At 39.2% G+C, this 17,688-nt stretch overlaps 2 protein-coding genes across 5 annotated transcripts in view; one reads left to right on the top strand and one right to left on the bottom strand.

Moving 5' to 3' along the window:
• Positions 1–17,688, top strand: part of ZFAND3 (zinc finger AN1-type containing 3) — a 327,210-nt gene that overhangs the window by 234,631 nt on the left and 74,891 nt on the right. For all 4 annotated transcript variants that reach the window (XM_044938344.2, XM_025261049.3, XM_044938343.2 and 1 more), the window contains exon 3: positions 16,268–16,450. In XM_044938344.2, coding sequence (XP_044794279.1) covers positions 16,268–16,450 — 183 coding nt within the window. The remainder of the gene's footprint in view (positions 1–16,267; positions 16,451–17,688) is intronic.
• On the bottom strand, positions 13,944–14,448 carry LOC102389855 (cytochrome c oxidase subunit 7C, mitochondrial). Its single transcript, XM_006054266.4, has one exon. The coding sequence runs from the start codon at positions 14,355–14,357 to the stop codon at positions 14,166–14,168; it is 192 nt and encodes a 63-aa protein (XP_006054328.1). The 5' UTR covers positions 14,358–14,448; the 3' UTR covers positions 13,944–14,165.

The raw sequence follows: 17,688 nt of genomic DNA, 5'->3' as shown, positions 1-17,688 counted from the left end.
TGTGTGTGTGCTAGTTCACACTTGAGCAGTAGGCGCTATAGGTGTGAAGAATCTAGAGACTGGATAATTTGAGTGATAAACCAGATTATAAAATAAGCTTAATTACTGACAAGAGTTTTGCTCATAAGTTTGATGCCGTTGTGTAGTATCTATTGGCTACTTTTGCAAGAAGCATTGGAAGACATACTTTTGGGAGCGAGTTGAGTGCTGTTTCTAGTATTTTGAAATAAAAGCTTGCAGCTTTTTGGTAAGCAGACCTTTTTGAATTCTATCAGAACCAGTTACCTGTAGTGAGTAGTAAGGAGGAAATATTATATATGTGCAGGGATAGTTTGTAAAATACACACATCTGCTCATTGACAGGGATGCTTAATATTTCTGCTGTTTGTAGACACATTCTTGTTTCCTAGAAATAAATTTTATAGCAATTTGAAGTCTGTTAATGTCGAAGAGAACAAATGTTTTTAAACTTAGTTTGTTATCACCAGTACTAAATAAGTTAAATTCAACAAATCTATATTATGTGGTGAGCATTTTGCTAGGAACTGGCATACACAGTGAATAAGACATTCATTCATTCGTCCAAAAAATATTTATTCAGTGTCTTCTATGGGTAATTTAAGGGCTCCCCTGAGGAAAGAGTGCTTATGTTAAGGTTCAAAATTAGTAGGAGATACCAAGGTGTGAATAGCAAGATAAAGAAAAAGAGTCTCTCACATGCCTTGATCAAAGGACTCCAGGTTGAGAAAATGAAAAGTTAAAAAAGCCCAAGCTGTCCAGAATGGCTGAAGCCAGGGGAGGGGAGAGAGGAGCAGTGGCTTAAGATGGGACTGAAGAGATAGCCAGAAGCCAGTTCGTGGAGAGATGTCTAATTTGGAAGGCAAGCTTAGGAATGTGGAGCTGATTATTAAGGCAGTGGAAGGTCAGTCAAGGGTTTAGGGAGGAAAATGACTTTTTTAATATCGCTCTGATTGCTTTGTATAGAATGGATTAGAGTGTGGGACAAGAGAGGATAGGATGTAAAGAAAACAAGACGCTAGTGAAGGAATCTGACAGATGATGACGACTCAGGCTAGAGTGGTAATGGAGAAGTGGGTGGCTTCTAGAAATCTTAGGAGTAGTAAAGAGTAGATGTGGTGATTTTTGAGATGTAGAATTAAGAGAGGGAGCACATGGAGTCTGAGATAATTCCCAGGCTTCTGACTTCAGCCTCTAGGAGAATGTTGGTCATATCCCCTGAGAAGGGAAAAAGGACAGAAGACAAGGTCCATTTTAATTTCTGAGGTAATACCTCAAAGTGGACAGATTTGTGGACATAAATAGGGAACACAGGACAATAGTCATTTATCTTCAACAAGAGAGTATACGGTGTGTACATATATACATCTATATAAATAATTCTGTATGTTTTCAAAACTTGACTGAAAGTATCAGGCAGTATCAAAACAGTATCAGTCAGTGAAGACATACAGATTTTAAAGAGAAGGAATCATCGTGAGAGAGAATCTGGTAGGCTACAGGTTTTGGTTTGGTTTTGAAAGAAAGAAGCTAGGAGAGGGTTCATGAAAGAAAGTTACAGTGAACCAAGCCACATTGCTGCTAAGTCGCATCAGTCGTGTCCGACTCTGTACGACCCCACAGATGGCAGCCCACCAGGCTCCACCATCCCTGTGATTCTCCAGGCAAGAATACTGGAGTGGGTTGCCATCCACATTGAGCAGATTATAGTTTTCCCTAGAAGCTAGGATCAAAAGGAAAGTTATGACCAACCTAGATAGCATATTCAAAAGCAGAGACATTACTTTGCCAACAAAGGTCTGTCTAGTCAAGGCTATGGTTTTTCCAATGGTCATGTATGGATGTGAGAGTTGGACTGTGAAGAAAGCTGAGTGCCGAAGAATCGATGCTTTTGAACTGGTATTGGAGAAGACTCTTCAGAGCCCCTTGGACTGCAAGGAGATCCAACCAGTCCATTCTAAAGGAGATCAGTCCTGGGTGTTCTTTGGAAGGAATGATGCTAAAGCTGAAACTCCAGTACTCTGGCCACCTCACGTGAAGAGTTGCCTCATTGGAAAAGACTCTGATGCTGGGAGGGATTGGGGGCAGGAGGAGAAGGGGACGACAGAGGATGAGATGGCTGGATGGGATCACTGACTCGATGGACGTGAGTTTGAGTGAACTCCGGGAGTTGGTGATGGACAGGGAGGCCTGGCATGCTGTGATTCTTCGGGTTGCAAAGAGTTGGACACGACTGAGTGACTGAACTGAACTGAACTGAACTGAAGGTGACTGCATTTTAAGATTTTAATGGGAGTTAGTTTGTCCTTTGCTTCTTGGTCATTCTTGATTAAACCGGTTTGTTTTTTGCTGAGGCTGTTAACCCAGATTAACATTTAAATACTAGAGTTTAATATTTTAATTAGAAGGCTGGAATGGAATGCAGACTTGTGAATTGGTTGGCTACTGCTAATGGCTTTGTAGCTTTTTAAAATTTGATATCTAAGGTTTGTGGTTGGGGTGGGAATGTGAAGCTTTAAAAACCTAGAAATGTGTTTATGGGAGGAAGCTGTAGCCTGCTGTGGAGATCAACTAGGAGAAGGGATGAAGAAAAGAGGAGAAAGGACCCTGTTTCATTAGAGGAGGCTTTTTACATTATACAATGCCTTGCATGAATCAGACTTTGGAAATATCAGAACTGAATTTTTATTTTCAACATTTCAATTTTGCTTTAATTGGGTACTTGAAACATGAAGCATTTTATGGTGTGAAATACCAAATTAAAGCTCCCAGTGGCAACATGGAGTTGTCATCTGTGATATAGAGTCATATGGGGGGTTGGAGCCTGGGAATGAAAAGTGGAGACTGGAAAAGTCACCCTACAGGCTGGGACAAAGTTGCTTTGATGATGCATTCTGTAGTGGCAATTTCCGTGCCAGAGTTACCCGAAATTGGGTCTCACACCCTAGCTCCAGCATATTTAGGAGGGAGAAGTTTGCCCAAACTTGCCACGCTCCTCATCCTCTGCTGAAATGTGGAGATGACATCTACCACCCAGTTGCTTTTGAGACTTAAATGAGAAAATGAACATAAGATCTCTGGCAGAGTGTCTTATTCACAGTAGGCACTTAATTCTTAGTTCCTCTTTCACCTCCAGTTTAAGCCATATCCAGATTTAGTGGTCTCTAATAATCCTATAGAAGCATTATTAGTGGCCAGATAGATTTAATGAATGAGTTAGAACAAATGCAGTTGAATTTCTCACCTCTCCTTATTGATTATGAAAATAGAAATTCAAAGCACTTCATCTTTTAGAATTGCTAAACCAGATGATGCTTAGGACTGCCCTTAGAGGCACACAGAATAGTTTTTGAAGGGTTTAAAATAACAATTGATAAAATAATTTGAAATGTAATTCAGTGATAGGCTTTCTGCTGAAAAACATTTGGCCACTTACTCATCCAGTTAACATTTATGAAGCACTGTTTTTGTCCTGGGCCTGGGTAATGTGGGAGACTGACAAGTGAACAGATGATTCTTACACACCATAGTAAGTCTTGTGCTATGGGGAATCACAGGGAATCGTGCCAAGAAAATCTGACAGCGTGTGCCAAATGCTTTAAAAATATGCATCCTCTTTTACCTCGTTGATGTGTTTCTAGCAATATAACCTGAGGAAGTTTGATGAAATCTTGCTTATAATGTGAAAAATTGGTGATTTCAAATGTATAACACTAAAATGACATTACTTTGTTGAAGAAGGTCCATCTCGTCAAAGCTATGGTAGTCATAGCCTTTTCCAGTAGTCGTGTATGGATGTGAGAGTTGGACTATAAAGAAAGCTGAGTGCCAAAGAATTGATGCTTTTGAACTGTGGTGTTGGAGAAGACTCTTGAGAGTCCCTTGGACTTCAAGGAGGTCCAACCAGTCTGTCCTAAAGGAAATCAGTCCTGAATATTCGTTAGAAGGGCTGATGCTGAAGCTGAAACTCCAATACCTTGGCCACCTGATGCGAAGAACTGGCTCATTTGAAAAGACCCTGATGCTGGGAAAGATTGATGCTGGGAAAGATTGAAGGTGGGAGGAGAAGGGGACAACAGAGGATGAGGTGGTTGGATGGCATCACTGACTTGATGGTCATGAGTTTGAGTAAACTCGGGGAGTTGGTGATGGACAGGGAGGCCTCGTGTGCTGCAGTCCATGGGGTCGCAAAGAATAGGACATGACTGAGTAACTGAACTGAACTGGTTTCTGTATGATAAATGGGCATTCCTTGTGCCTATCAGTGATCACAGAGATCTATAAGTGACAAAGGAAAACTAATCAGGGTATATTATGAAGAGGAAAAAGCAGGTTACCAAGGAATGTTTTTTAAAAAATAATTAATTTTTAAAGAAAAAGTTTGGCAAAATCCTTTCCAAATCACTTGTATGTATTCTCTGCCTTGAAAAAGGGCTTCCCTGGTAGCTCAGATGGTAAAGAATCTGCTTGCAATGCAGGAGACCTGGGTACAGTCCCTGAGTCACAGAGGTCCTCTGGAGAAGAGAATGGCAAATCATTCAAAAAGACATAGGTATGATCATAATCTGGAAGCAGGGTGGAAGTTTAAGTGAGCTAATCATCTTGCCAAATCTGTGTAGTTTCATCTAAGAGATAAATTATACACACACACACATATATACATATACATACATATATATATAGGTTTTGAGTAATGACTAGATAAGGTATAGTCCCAGTGAGACGGCCCAGGTGAATGAGCTTGCCAGCAGGAAGGACAGTGTGCTTTCTTGATGCTCCCAGTCTTTTGAGGTGCACTTTGCAGTAAGAAGATTGACCTGTGAGAAAAATCATGGAAAAAAATATGTCTAGTGAGTATGTTTGTAACCAGCCCCAGGGACTTCTTCACTGGTCATTTTGGCTCAGCTGGTAGCATTAGGTCAGTTTTTTTAGCTTGTGGAACCATCCCATTTCTGGATACCTCAGGTTCTAAGAGTACGTTTGTTGAGAAATTATTTTTCCCCTTAGTTGATAATAAGATAAGCTACCAAGATCTTGGCTTCTGTTCCCTTTTCATCAGCAATCCCTTTAAAGTTCAAAAGTTTTAACTTAGGTTTTCCAAACAGTTTATTTTGGAGAAACTTTATTCAAGGCTAAATTTATACATTTGTATATAGGATAAACTATACCAATTTACAAAAATAGATAATTATTCCTTTTTTTTTCCCCCTCAAAAAGATGGATAAGCTTGGAGAGCTCTAGTTTTCCCATTTATATGAGAACTGTAAACCAACAAGTAACAAGTCTTTTCTGTTTCTGGATCAAATGGAGTGACTATTTCTGACCTCTCTTGCACTGCTTTCTGGAGTAGAGTAACAGGAGGCAGTGTCTGCCTATTTTGTTGTTTACTATTTACATGGAATATATATCTGCTCCCTCTGTCCTTGGAATAGACTTCTGGAGGTTTTTTTTTTGTTTTTTGTTTTTTTTTTTAACTTCTGTTTCTAGTCATAAATTGGATGCTGAATGATACAGAAAGAAAGGAACAAGAGGTTAAGAACTATAATGCAAACATCAGGGCTAAAAGGAAGATATAGTTCTTTATTTAAAGACTATCATTTTCTTTTCTTTTTAATGACTGTCATTTGTTGAGTGCCCATGTGCAGATCTCTCACCTAGAGCCAGACATACTGGAATGTGAAGTCAAGTGGACCATAGGAAGCATCACTATGGACAAAGCTAGCAGAGGTGATGGAATTCCAGTTACACTATTTCAGATCCTCAAAGATGATGCTGTGAAAGTGCTGCACTCAATATGTCAGCAAATTGGGAAAACTCTGCAGTGGCCACAGGACTGGAAAAGGTCAGTTTTCATTCCAATCCCAAAGAAAGACATTGCCAAAGAATGCCCAAACTACCTCACAATTGCACTCATCTCACACGCTAGCAAAGTAATGCTCAAAATTCTCCAAGCCAGGCTTCAGTAATATGTGAACTGTGAACTTCCAGATGTTCAAGCTGGCTTTAGAAAAGGCAGAGGAACCAGAGATCAAATTGCCAACATCCGCTGGATCATCAAAAAAGCAAGAGCGTTCCAGAACATCTATTTCTGCTTTATTGACTATGCCAAAGCCTTTGACTGTGTGGGTCTTAATAAACTGTGGAAAATTCTGAAAGAGATGGGAATACCAGACCACCTGACCTGCCTCTGGAGAAATCTGTATGCAGGTCAGGAAGCAGCAGTTAGAACTGGACATGGAACAACAGACTGGTTCCAAATAGGAAAAGGAGTACGTCAAGGCTGTATATTGTCACCCTGCTTATTTAACTTCTGTGCAGAGTACATCATGAGAAACTCTGGGCTGGATGAAGCACAAGCTGGAATCAAGATTGCTGGAAGAAATATCAATAACCTCATATATGCAGATGACACTGCCCTTATGGCAGACAGTGAAGAAGAACTAAAGAGCCTCTTGATGAAAGTAAAAGAAGAGAGTGAAAAAGTTGGCTTAAAGCTCAACATTCAGGAAACTAAGATCATGGCATCTTGTCCCATCACTTCATGGCACATATACGGGGATACAGTGGAAATAGTGGCAAACTTTATTTTTTTTGGGCTCCAAAATCACTGCAGATGGTGACTGCAGCCATGGAATTAAAAAACACTTACTCCTTGGAAGGAAAGTTATGACCAACCTAGATAGCATATTAAAAAGCAGAGACAGTACTTTGCTGACAAAGGTCCATTTCGTCAAGCTATGGTTTTTCCAGGGGTCATGTATGGATGTGAGAGTTGGACTGTGAAGAAAGCTGAGCACCAAAGAATTTGTGCTTTTGAACTGTGGTGTTGAGAAGACTCTTGAGACTCCCTTGGACTGCAAGGATATCCAACCAGTCCATCCTAAAGGAGATCATTCCTGAATATTCATTGGAAGGACTGATGCTGAAGCTGACACTCCAATACTTTGGCCATCTGATGCACAGAGCTGACTCATTTGAAAAGATCATGATGCTGGGAAAGATTGAAGGCAGGAGGAGAAGGGGACAACAGAGGATGAGATGGTTGGCTGGCATCACTGACTCGATAGACATGAGTTTGGGTAAACTCTAGGAGTTGGTGATGGACAGGGAGGCCAGGCATGCTGCAGTCCATGGGGTTGCAAAGAGTCGGACATGACTGAGCCACTGAGCTGAACTGAACATGTGCAGATACCTTATGTACATTATCTTGTTTAATCCACACTATCCTGAGAGGTAGAAATAACTCATTCCCTTCGTTTTACAGACAAGACCCCCAAAGAATAAACAGTTTGCTTTTAGTCATATGCAAAGTCCGAATTTGATTCCAGATCTGACTTTAAAGCTTTTGTATCATATAAGCTGCTAACTTTTGCCTGGGAGTTAGAAAACTCTTATAATTAACTGTGAATTTCATCTGGTGAGTTGCATTAACTTTCTTGGCTCTTACTTTCTTTATCTGTAAAGTTAGAGGATCGAGCTGGATCTTTAAAGTTAATTCTGGTTGTAAAATTCTGTTATTTCTGATTTCTTTATTGAATTGAAATGGAGAGTGTATAAAGCTTCTACTAGTCCTCTTGTTTGCAGCCAATTTGGTTTGTGAAGAATACTGTTAGCCCTGTGATTTTTTTCACACCATCGTCCTGTGGTGGTACATAAAAGACATCAGTGAGAAGATGGGTTAAAAGGAGGTACATTATGTCAGCTGCAGATTCACAAAAGAAAACTTATTTAAAGAGGAGCACCTCGACATCAAGAAACGGTAAACATGGGCTGGAGATTGTGTAGGTGGGACCTGCTAATTGTCTTCGGACACCAATGTGATTTAACCTCAAAGAGTTATCGTGCCTCAGTGAGTGATTCTATGTGTGTGTCTGTCTTGAGGCATTGGGGATTCTGTTAAAAGGTACAATGATGACTCAATTTCAGTTTTTCTAGGGTCTTATTTCCAATTAAATGCTAAAGAAGTGGCTATAGGAGGGACACAATGATTATTGACATAGAGCTAATGAGATGACATGATATAAAAAAAGCATTATCTGCAATATTTTTATTCCACTTATGTAGTACCCTTTTCTCTAAAAGTGCTGTACAACTAACATTGGGATAATAAGCCATTTTAAAATGTCAAAACACTGAAGAGTAAGAAAGTGGCTAGGAGAAATAAATACACAGAAGTAGTAGAGGCTTTAAATCACTGATGGGCACAGCAGATTAGTGATTCTTTGGCTAAATCCATTGCATTCACCTTTGGTCCTATAAATGGGTGGGGGTTTGACATGGAGGTCTTTTCATCCTGTGGTTAAGACTGAAGACCATGAATTTTCTTGTCAGATAAACCTGTGTTTAAATCCTGATTCTACTGCTTACTAGCTATTGGAACAAATTAACCTAAAATTTCCAAACCTCAGTTTCTTCATCAATGAAGTGGTGGTAATTTATACCTCCCTTGGTAGGGTTGTTTGGAGGATTAAAGTAAATGAGTTAAATAGATAAAACATTTAGTTCAGTGCCTGGTACATGGTAAATGCAACATAAATGCTAGCAGTTCTTATGCTCAGAATATGTCAGGATAGTGACGCTGATGAGATTATTGAGCATAACAACAGCTTCTCTGGTTCAAAAGATAAGGTGATGTGGAGTGTACAGGATCTTGTGTTCCTTCTCTGAATTGATACAGAAAAGTATTATCTGTAGACCGTCGGAGCCACCAGGGAAGCCCCCTTCATAGTCGAGCATAAGAGTTTTTAATAAGGAAGCATACAGAGACTAAACGTAATACTTTAAGCAGTCACATATATACCACTGGCTTTAAGATATAAAAAAAAATTACAGATACAATTGAAGATCCTTGTTCAGTTCAGATCTAAGCTTTCAGATGCCCTGGAAAGACTTCAGTGACAACAGAAAATTAGAAAAGCTTTGGGAAAACACAGTGCAAGTTTCAATCCCTGAGTTGGGAAGATCCCCTGGAGGTGGAAATGGCAACCTACTCCGGTATTCCTGTCTGGAGACTTCCATAGACAGAGCAGCCTGGTAGGTTGCAGTCTGTGGAGCCACAGAGTTGGACTCGACTGAGCATTCAGTGCAGTCGCTTAGCTGTGTCCAGCTCTTGGCGACTCCATGGACTGCAGCACGCCAGGTCTCCCTGCTCATCACCACTCCTGGAGTTTATTGGAATTCACGTGCATTGAGTCGGTGACGCCATCCAACCATCTCATCCTCTGTTGTCCATCCCCTTCTCCTCCTGCCCTCAATCTTTCCCAGCATCAAGGTCTTTTCCGATGAGTCAACTCTTCACATCAGGTGGCCAAAGTATTGGAGTTTCAGCTTTAGCATCAGCCCTTCCAAAGAACACCCAGGACTGATCTCCTTTAGAATGGACTGCTGGATCTCCTTACAGTCCAAGGGACTCTCAAGAGTCTCTCCAACACCACAGTTCAAAAGCATCAGTTCTTCGGCGCTCAGCTTTCCTTATAGTTCAACTCTCACATCCATACATGAGTACTGGAAAAACCGTAGCCTTGACGAGATGGACCTTTGTTGGCAAAGTAATGTCTCTACTTTTTATTTATTTATTTATTTTTAATTTTATTTTTAAACCTCAAACACTGTATTAGTTTTGCCAAACATCAAAACGAGTCCGCCACAGGTATATATGTGCTCCCCATCCTGAACCCTCCTCCCTTCTCTTTCCCCACACCATCCCTCTAGGTCGTCCCAGTGCACCAGCCCCAAGCATCCAGTATCGTGCATCGAACCTGGACTGGCAACTCGTTTCATACATGATATTACACGTTTCAATGCCATTCTCCCAACTCTTCCCACCCTCTCCCTCTCCAACAGAGTCCATAAGACTGTTCTATACATCAGTGTCTCTTTTGCTGTCTTGTACACAGGGTTATTGTTACCATCTTTCTAAAAAGCACTTTGAAAGCCGAAAGCTATTTACCTCCATTCTGACCCTTGTCCACACATGCCAAGGGCTGGGAAGAGATCTCTCCTTACTACCAAGTCATGCTTTCATATGGTACCCATCTTTGTATTTATAGATGCAACTCATTTCCAGTTGGAAGAGTCCTTATAAGATTGAGTTGACAAAGAATTTTACAATTAAAGATTCAGAGATATAGAGAAGTAATCCTTTTCAAGATCTTATGAGGTATCCAATATTTCAGAGAGGGTAGGCCAAGCTTTGCTGCAGTAACAATCTTCAAACTCCAGGCACTGAAAGCAATGAGAAAGTTTCTTGCTTATTCTATGTACTTAACAAAGGGCAGTATTCAGCCCTAATCCTTTAAGCCAATGCTTCTCAAAATGTTGGTCTCAAACAGGACTAACAGCTACTGCCAGAATGTAAATCAAGTAAGGGTACCTACAAAGAACATCAGATGGACTAAACAGTGTGGTCAGTGACATAGTTGAGTTATATTTTAGCAGAAACACTTAAACTCATTGAGTCTGCAACAACTGTATTGGAGAACTCAATAAAGTTACCTGGGAAAAATTCATTTTTCTTCAGAAGAAAACACAGTGTACAGACTAGAAAGCCTGGGTTTTGTTTTAAGGTAAATTTGGCTTCAATTCAATAATCTACTCAATAAATGTTTACTGATCACATAAAATTATATATGTAGGACAAATGAATAAATAAAAGCTTCCGTGGTCTCCGAAATTTACAAGTTGGTATGGGAGATAGGGTTTCCTAGGTGGCACCTGCCAATGCAGGAGGTGTGGGTTCAATCCTTGGGTCAGGAAGATCCCCCCGAGTAGGAAATGGCATCCACTCCAGCACTCTAGCCTGGAAAACTCCACGGACAGAGGAGCCCGGTGGGCCACAGTCCACGGGGCCGCAGAGTTGGACACGACCGAGCACACAATGATGGAAGATAGAAAAGTGAAAATGAAAGTGTTAAGTCACTTGGTTGTGTTCAACTCTTTGCGACCCCACAGACTGCAACCCACCAGGCCCCTGCGTCCACGGGATTCTCCAGGCCAGAACACCGGAGTGGGCTGCCACTCCCCTTTTCCAGGGAATCCTCCTGACCCAGGGACCGAACCTGGGTCTCCTGCATTGCAAGCATATTCTTTATCATCTGAGTCACCAAGAAACCAGGAGACAAGAATCAGTGATTACAGTATTTGCCAAGGCAATTACAAAGCTGTTTATAGGGTATTGAAAACCTAAGTGTATTGTTTGGAAGAAAAGGGAATCATCACCCAGCATGACTGAAACCAGAAAAATGACTGAACACTACGCTAAGGAGCTGTAATTTTACTGATGAAAGGGAAAATTGCTTGGTTGTGTCTGACTCCTTGCGACCCCATAGACTACACGGTCCATGTAATTCTCCAAGGCAGAACACTGGAGTGGGCAGCCCCTCCCCCCTCCAGGGGATCCTCCCAAACCAGGGACCGAACCCAGGTCTCCTGCATTGCAGGCAGATTCTCTACCAGCTGAGCCACAAGGGAAGCCCAAAAACACTGGAGTGGGTAGCCTGTCCCTTCTCCAGCAGATCTTCCTGACCCAGTAATCGAATCAGGGTCTCCCGCATTGCAGGTGGATTCTTAACCAACAGAGCTATCAAGGAAGCCAATTTTTCTGATGGTGACACCTTATTATCACACTTGTATCCACCATGACTCCAGGCATTTTGGGACATCATTAGGATTGAAGTATTGTTGGACTTCATAGGTGGCAATAGTGGTAAAGAATGCACCTGGCAACTCAGAAGAGAGGGTTCGATCCCTGGGTTGGGAAGATGTGGAGGAGGAAATGACAGCCCACCCCAGCACCCCCGCCCGGAAAACTCCATGGGCAAAGAAGCCTAGCTACAGACCATGGGGCCCACAAAGAGTGGGACACAGCCGAACACACACAAATTTGCTGGACAGCTGGTTATAACTGTAACTAGACTTTCCTCCATCTACTCATTTAGGAGTTAAGCACTATTTTAATCTTTACAACTACCCTAAAATAGTTACTTTTGATATACAAGGGAGCCAAGGAAGATGCTTTGTAATTGAACTGAAATATGGTCAAGCCTGGCTTTGAATCATATTTTAATCCTTAGTCCATTTGTACTGCTTCTACAGCAAAACATAGGTTTTGATTTTTCACCAGGATAGCTAAAACTTTACTATGTAACCAGTAATACTAGCTCCCTTCAAAAATGATTCATGGGTTGTAGTCCCCAACCAAAATCCCTCCCTACCCAGGTGTTCTGGTTAAGGAAGCCTCTGCATAAGGTATACTTGGCCTAGCAGTTCAACTAAGTATGTATGGGCCCATTTAGCTCAAATTTTTATAAGAGAATTTGGATTTTTATGGGAATCTTGTGGTTTTAAATATCACCTTGAATTTTGAAAAATCAGTGGAGGAAAATACACAAAATTGGGGAAAAAAAATTCTGTGGTGGTTTTAAAAATCCAAGCCAACATTAAAAAAGTTAAACTGAATGAAATCACACACTTCTGTGAAATTGCAATGGTTAATTTTACATCCAGTTGACTGAGGAATGGTGTCTTGATACCTGTCTAAACATTATTCTGGATATTTCTGTGAAGGTATTTTTGGGGATGAAGATTTCCTTTTTTTCCCCTTCAGCTACACTGCACAGCTTGCAGAATCTTAGTTCCCTGACCAGGGAGTGATTTGACTAGGGCAGTGAAAAATGCCAAGTCATAATCACTAGACTGGGAATTCCTGAGATTACCATTAGTTTCAGTAAAACTTACTCTCTACATGAGCAGGCCACATCCAATTAGTTGAAAGAATTAATAAAAAAAGATGGACTTCTGAGGAAATTCTGCTAGCAGATGGTTTGCAATTGGAACATCAACTCTTCCTTGTGTCTCCCACTTTCAGTTTATCCCAGCAGACTGTTGACCTGACAAACTCACAATTCCAAGAACCAATTTCTTAAAATAAATCTCTCTATAGACACAGGCTGTTAAGTTGTTTCTGTGGAGAACGTAAGTACAAAAACTAAAAAGTTGTCTAGTCTCTATCACTAAGAGCCAGCCCACTGAAGTCCTTTTACAGGGAATGGGTAAACTGGACTCCTATTTCAGGAGAGTTAAAGGAGATTTTTCTCTCATTCATGTATACCACTCAAATACTTAATTCAAAAAGACAAATCTAATAAATGACATTTTCTACCTTGACCCTGCTGTAAAATAAAATACATTACTTTTGGCTCTTGATACAAATTGTAAATCGGGAAGGAAGGGGGGGAAGCAGGTCCTAGGACTTGCCAGGACGTAAAATGTTTAATATAGCTCAATGAATCTCAAAATAGGAAGGAGGCTCTAGTACCCTTTCCACCAAGAAAACCAAACGGCTAAATTTGTAATTCAGCAATGATTCAAACAAAAAATTCAAAATCATTTTGTGAACCCTAAACTCTTATTCTTGCTTCTGTGGTTCCCAAAGGTAGAAATCCTTAATGTTATACAGAATATCTCCCCAAGCACAGAATACCATGACTTATCACTGATACAGTTACTAATCAGAGCCATCTCACAACTCATTTCTCCTAGTCAAAGCATCAGAAAAGGGGAGTATTTCCTATATTATCTCACATGCTATTACATTTCAAATATTCCTTTAATCTAAACAAGATTAATATTGGTCAGTAGCACATCTATGAAGGCAAAAATTTCAGTGTTATGGTACAGAGGAAGAAAATGAAGCTCTTGAACTTAAAATCTCCATACACTACTGATTTTCCTAATGTTTAACTAATTATCACTCATGGAGAAAAATGAATTTACTCCTTCAAAGTAAAAAAAAAAATAAAGACTAAAAAGACATTTTTTTTCCTCCCTTTAAAATAAAAATCACAGGATAAGTCTGCACTTGAATTGCCAACAAATTCTTGACCCATGAATCAAAAAAGAAAAAAATTCAGATTTTAAGACCAAGAAACAAGCTAAATCAAATACATATTAAGAAACTAATAATGCAATATTACCCAAACAAAATGTAAGCACATGTTCAATTATCATGTTCCATATTTCAGAGAAGAGGCATTAAGGATTTATGCTATAAGTTTATTTACAAACATCTAGGATGCTGAGTTCAAGGGATTGATCCTTTTAAGAGACTGCACCTCTTAATATGCTCCTCTTCCTATCTGTCTCATGGATTACTTTTTAAGCAGTTGGTGTCTGACGATAAAGAAAGGTGCAGCAAATCCAGACCCAAAGAACAAAGTCATCATAGCTAGTAATCTCCACTTGTTTTCCACTGAAAATGGTATATTCTTCCCTGGACCCTCCTCATAGTGGCTCCGACGAACCACTGAGGTTGTGAACCTCCGGATGCTCTGTCCCAACATAGCGCTGTTGGACGCTCTACAAAAGATCCAGAGACCGGAGGCGGAAGAAATGGCGGCTGCAAAACTACCGCTCCTTGCCTCACGACCTTGCTCCTCTCTCTACTTTTTAATGTGCTGTCTAGGTTGGTCATAAGTTTCCTTCCACGGAGTAAATGACTGAGCAAAACACACATAGCACGTTAGACATATATATCTTTCTGTAGCTTGCTTTTCTCTCTCAACATTGTTTTTGAGATTTTCTGTTGTACTTACAGCTCTATTCATTTATTAATATTTTAACTGCCATACATTATTTCATCCAATGAATGAGTATACCATTTTAATCTATTCTCTGCCAGTGGACATTACCTATAATTTTGAATATTTCTGCATAGCTGTCACTTCACATCCCACTGCTCACTGCCAATCTCAGAGGTAACTGCTGTCCTGAAGTGTGTTAATTTTTTAGTGACTTAGAGATACATATTCTGAAAGAATATATGATTTGTTTTGCATGTTTTTAATGTTTATGTGGTACAATCTTTCTGTATTATTTTAGTGACTTTCTTTTTTGTTCAACATAATTTTGAGGTTTATTTATGTTAATGTGTTGTGGCAATAGTCATTGATTTTCACTGTGTACATTATTCCACTATTTAAATATATTATGATTTATGGACATTTAGGTTGCTTCTGACTTGTTAGTATTACAAACAGTATATACTCAGCATCCTTGTACTTGTGTGCTGATTTTCTCTGAGGTATATACCTACTAATAGAATGACAGGGTATAGATAATGTATGTGCATCTTTGTCTTCACTGGATACTGCTAAGTAGTAATTATATTATCATTTAATTATACATATTTTCTAATTTCTCATTTGACCCTTGAGTTTAAAATGCATTTTAAAAACTTGCAGATATATAAGATTTTTATTACCAGTTTTTAACTTAATTGCTCTCTGGTCAATTAATAATGCCTATTTCTTACTAATTCTTTGTTATCTGTTGAGACATTTGCTTTATAACATAATGTGTGGTCAGAATTTATCCAGCTTTTAGGCAGTTTTTATAAATATTCCACATGTGTTTGAAAATAATTCATCATCTAATTGTTGGTTTCCCATAAATTCTAATCATCGAATCCCATAGATTCCAATGATTTCCAATTATTTTTGCTTTACATATTTTGAGGCCTTGTTTTTAGGTGCATATAGATTAAATAAGAGTTGTTTTATATTTCTGGTAATTTTGTTTTTTGCTGTTGCATAATGATCTTCTTTACCTCTCATAATGCTTTTTCTTCAAAGTTTACATTTCCGTTCAGTGCTTATAGCTATGATTAGCTTTTTAATCAGTTTTATTTACTGGTGTTTTGTTTATATACTTTAAAATTTTTCTCTCTTGTTAATATTTTTAGTATGTCTCTTGGAAACGCCATAATTTTCCAAACAGGATTTTGTTTATTTAGTTTTAATTTTCTGTATTTTAACTACTAAGTTTAGCCTGTTTACATTTATTACCACTAGTGGTATATCTGAACTTACTCCTACCACATTATTATGTTTTTTGTTTACCCTGCTTTTTTCCTCGGCTGTTTTTCACCTTCTAATCTGTCCAGTATTGGTATGAACAGTTTTTGTTTATTCCTTTTATCCTTGTTTACCCCTAAAATTTTAACATGCATTTGGCTTTTCTGAGTCTTACATTAAAATCAGTATGTCCACCACTTACCTGAATAATACAAGGACCATGGGAATCTTTAACTCATTGACTCTCCACCAGTTTTCTAAGGTTTTGATCGGTATTTTAGTTACATTTTTTTAATCACTCAAATTAGTTTTAATTTTTACACTTTCATTATTTTCTAATATCCAGGATAATTGTGAACTTCTTATTTAAACTTGTTCTTTTCACTCTTTCTCTTCAGATTTTCAAAAGAAACAACCAGACGATGATTCCACTCCGAGTACAAGTAACAGCCAATCAGATTTGTTTTCTGAAGAGACCACCAGTGACAACAACAATACCTCGATAACCACGCCAGCTCTTAGTCCTAGCCAGCAGCCGCTTCCGACAGAACTGAATGTAACTTCACCAAGTAAAGAGGAGTGTAAGTGCCCAGATCCTGTGAAGTGGTAGAGAAGGCAGCCTAAGAATCATATCATGAGTTTCTTTGTAATGCCTCTCCCAGGAAAAGGCTAGCAGCTCTTTTAATTCAAGATTAAGTGTTAATGTACAGGCCCAAGTCAGCAAGGTAGAGAGTAAGTTTCAGCCTTCCATTAAGCTTAAACTTTTCTAAAAAGAGTGCCTTTTATGTTAACTGTCAGGGTACATGAGATTTTGAACCAGTCTAGGGCAGTTCTCAGCCTTGGTTGTAAATCAGAATCCACTGGGGATTTTTAAAACAATTTTAATCTTCAATACCATTTCCTGAATCTAATTTAATTGGTCTTGAGGGAGGCTCAGTGATATGTTCTTTTTAATTCTTCAGAGACTTCTTAATATGCAGCAAGAATTGAGGAACCACTGGTCTAGGGAACTTACCCTGATTTAGCAACCTTCCATTGAAGCCTTGCCTTTCTCATTAAATAGGCTTTGAATGTTTCTAGGCAGTTAACTGAGATAACACTATATCCTGTATACATAGGATATTTGAAGGGAGGAGGAAGTAATTTCTGTTACTCTTCTGTAAGTCCTTAGTGATAGAATACTATTATCACATATATGATGTGGAAGTCCATTGTCCACTTAAGCTTTATAGTGCTATAGCCATTTCCTTTAGAGCACAACTGTAATTGACAGACTTTGTTGAAAATTATAGTGATGTTAATGACAGCCATTTTTACCTTTTAAAAGCTGTAAATAACAGGTTGAAATTTGGTGTTTCATATTTTCAGAATATCTAGAAATCCTTGGAATATGGTAGGTTAGAATATTCTGTCTTCTAACTTCAGCAGAGAACAAATATTTATCTAAACCTATCATAAACCGTCATACTAGGTAAAATTGAGAATATAAAAGTTAAAAAGGCCATAGTCCCTGTCCTCAAAGGACTTACTGTTTATCAGAGGAAATTAAATATATTTCTTATAATAAATTAGCAGTTCTCAGCTAGGAGTGATTTTGCTCCTCCCCCTCCCCCCAGTGCTGTAAACCTCTGACACTGTGCCCTCCACAGCAAGGAATTACGCAGCCTGACACGTTAGTAATGCCGAAGTTGAGAAACCCGGGTACACAGTTGTGTGCACCCATTTTAATGGTCCTTTTCCATGTGTTAAAGACACGGACTGTTGAAGGAGGGTGTTGATTTACTGGTTTACTGGTTTGAAGACAGACACATGGAGGAAA

The sequence above is a fragment of the Bubalus bubalis genome, chromosome 2, assembly GCF_019923935.1.
Source record: "Bubalus bubalis isolate 160015118507 breed Murrah chromosome 2, NDDB_SH_1, whole genome shotgun sequence".
NCBI classification, from domain to species: domain Eukaryota; kingdom Metazoa; phylum Chordata; class Mammalia; order Artiodactyla; family Bovidae; genus Bubalus; species Bubalus bubalis.
Note: the sequence above shows the minus strand (reverse complement) of the source record. Positions and strands in the feature narration are given on the sequence as shown.

Bases quoted from the DNA above. Each gene is read 5' to 3' on its own strand.
- LOC102389855 (XM_006054266.4), bottom strand. From the start codon at position 14,357: ATGTTGGGACAGAGCATCCGGAGGTTCACAACCTCAGTGGTTCGTCGG.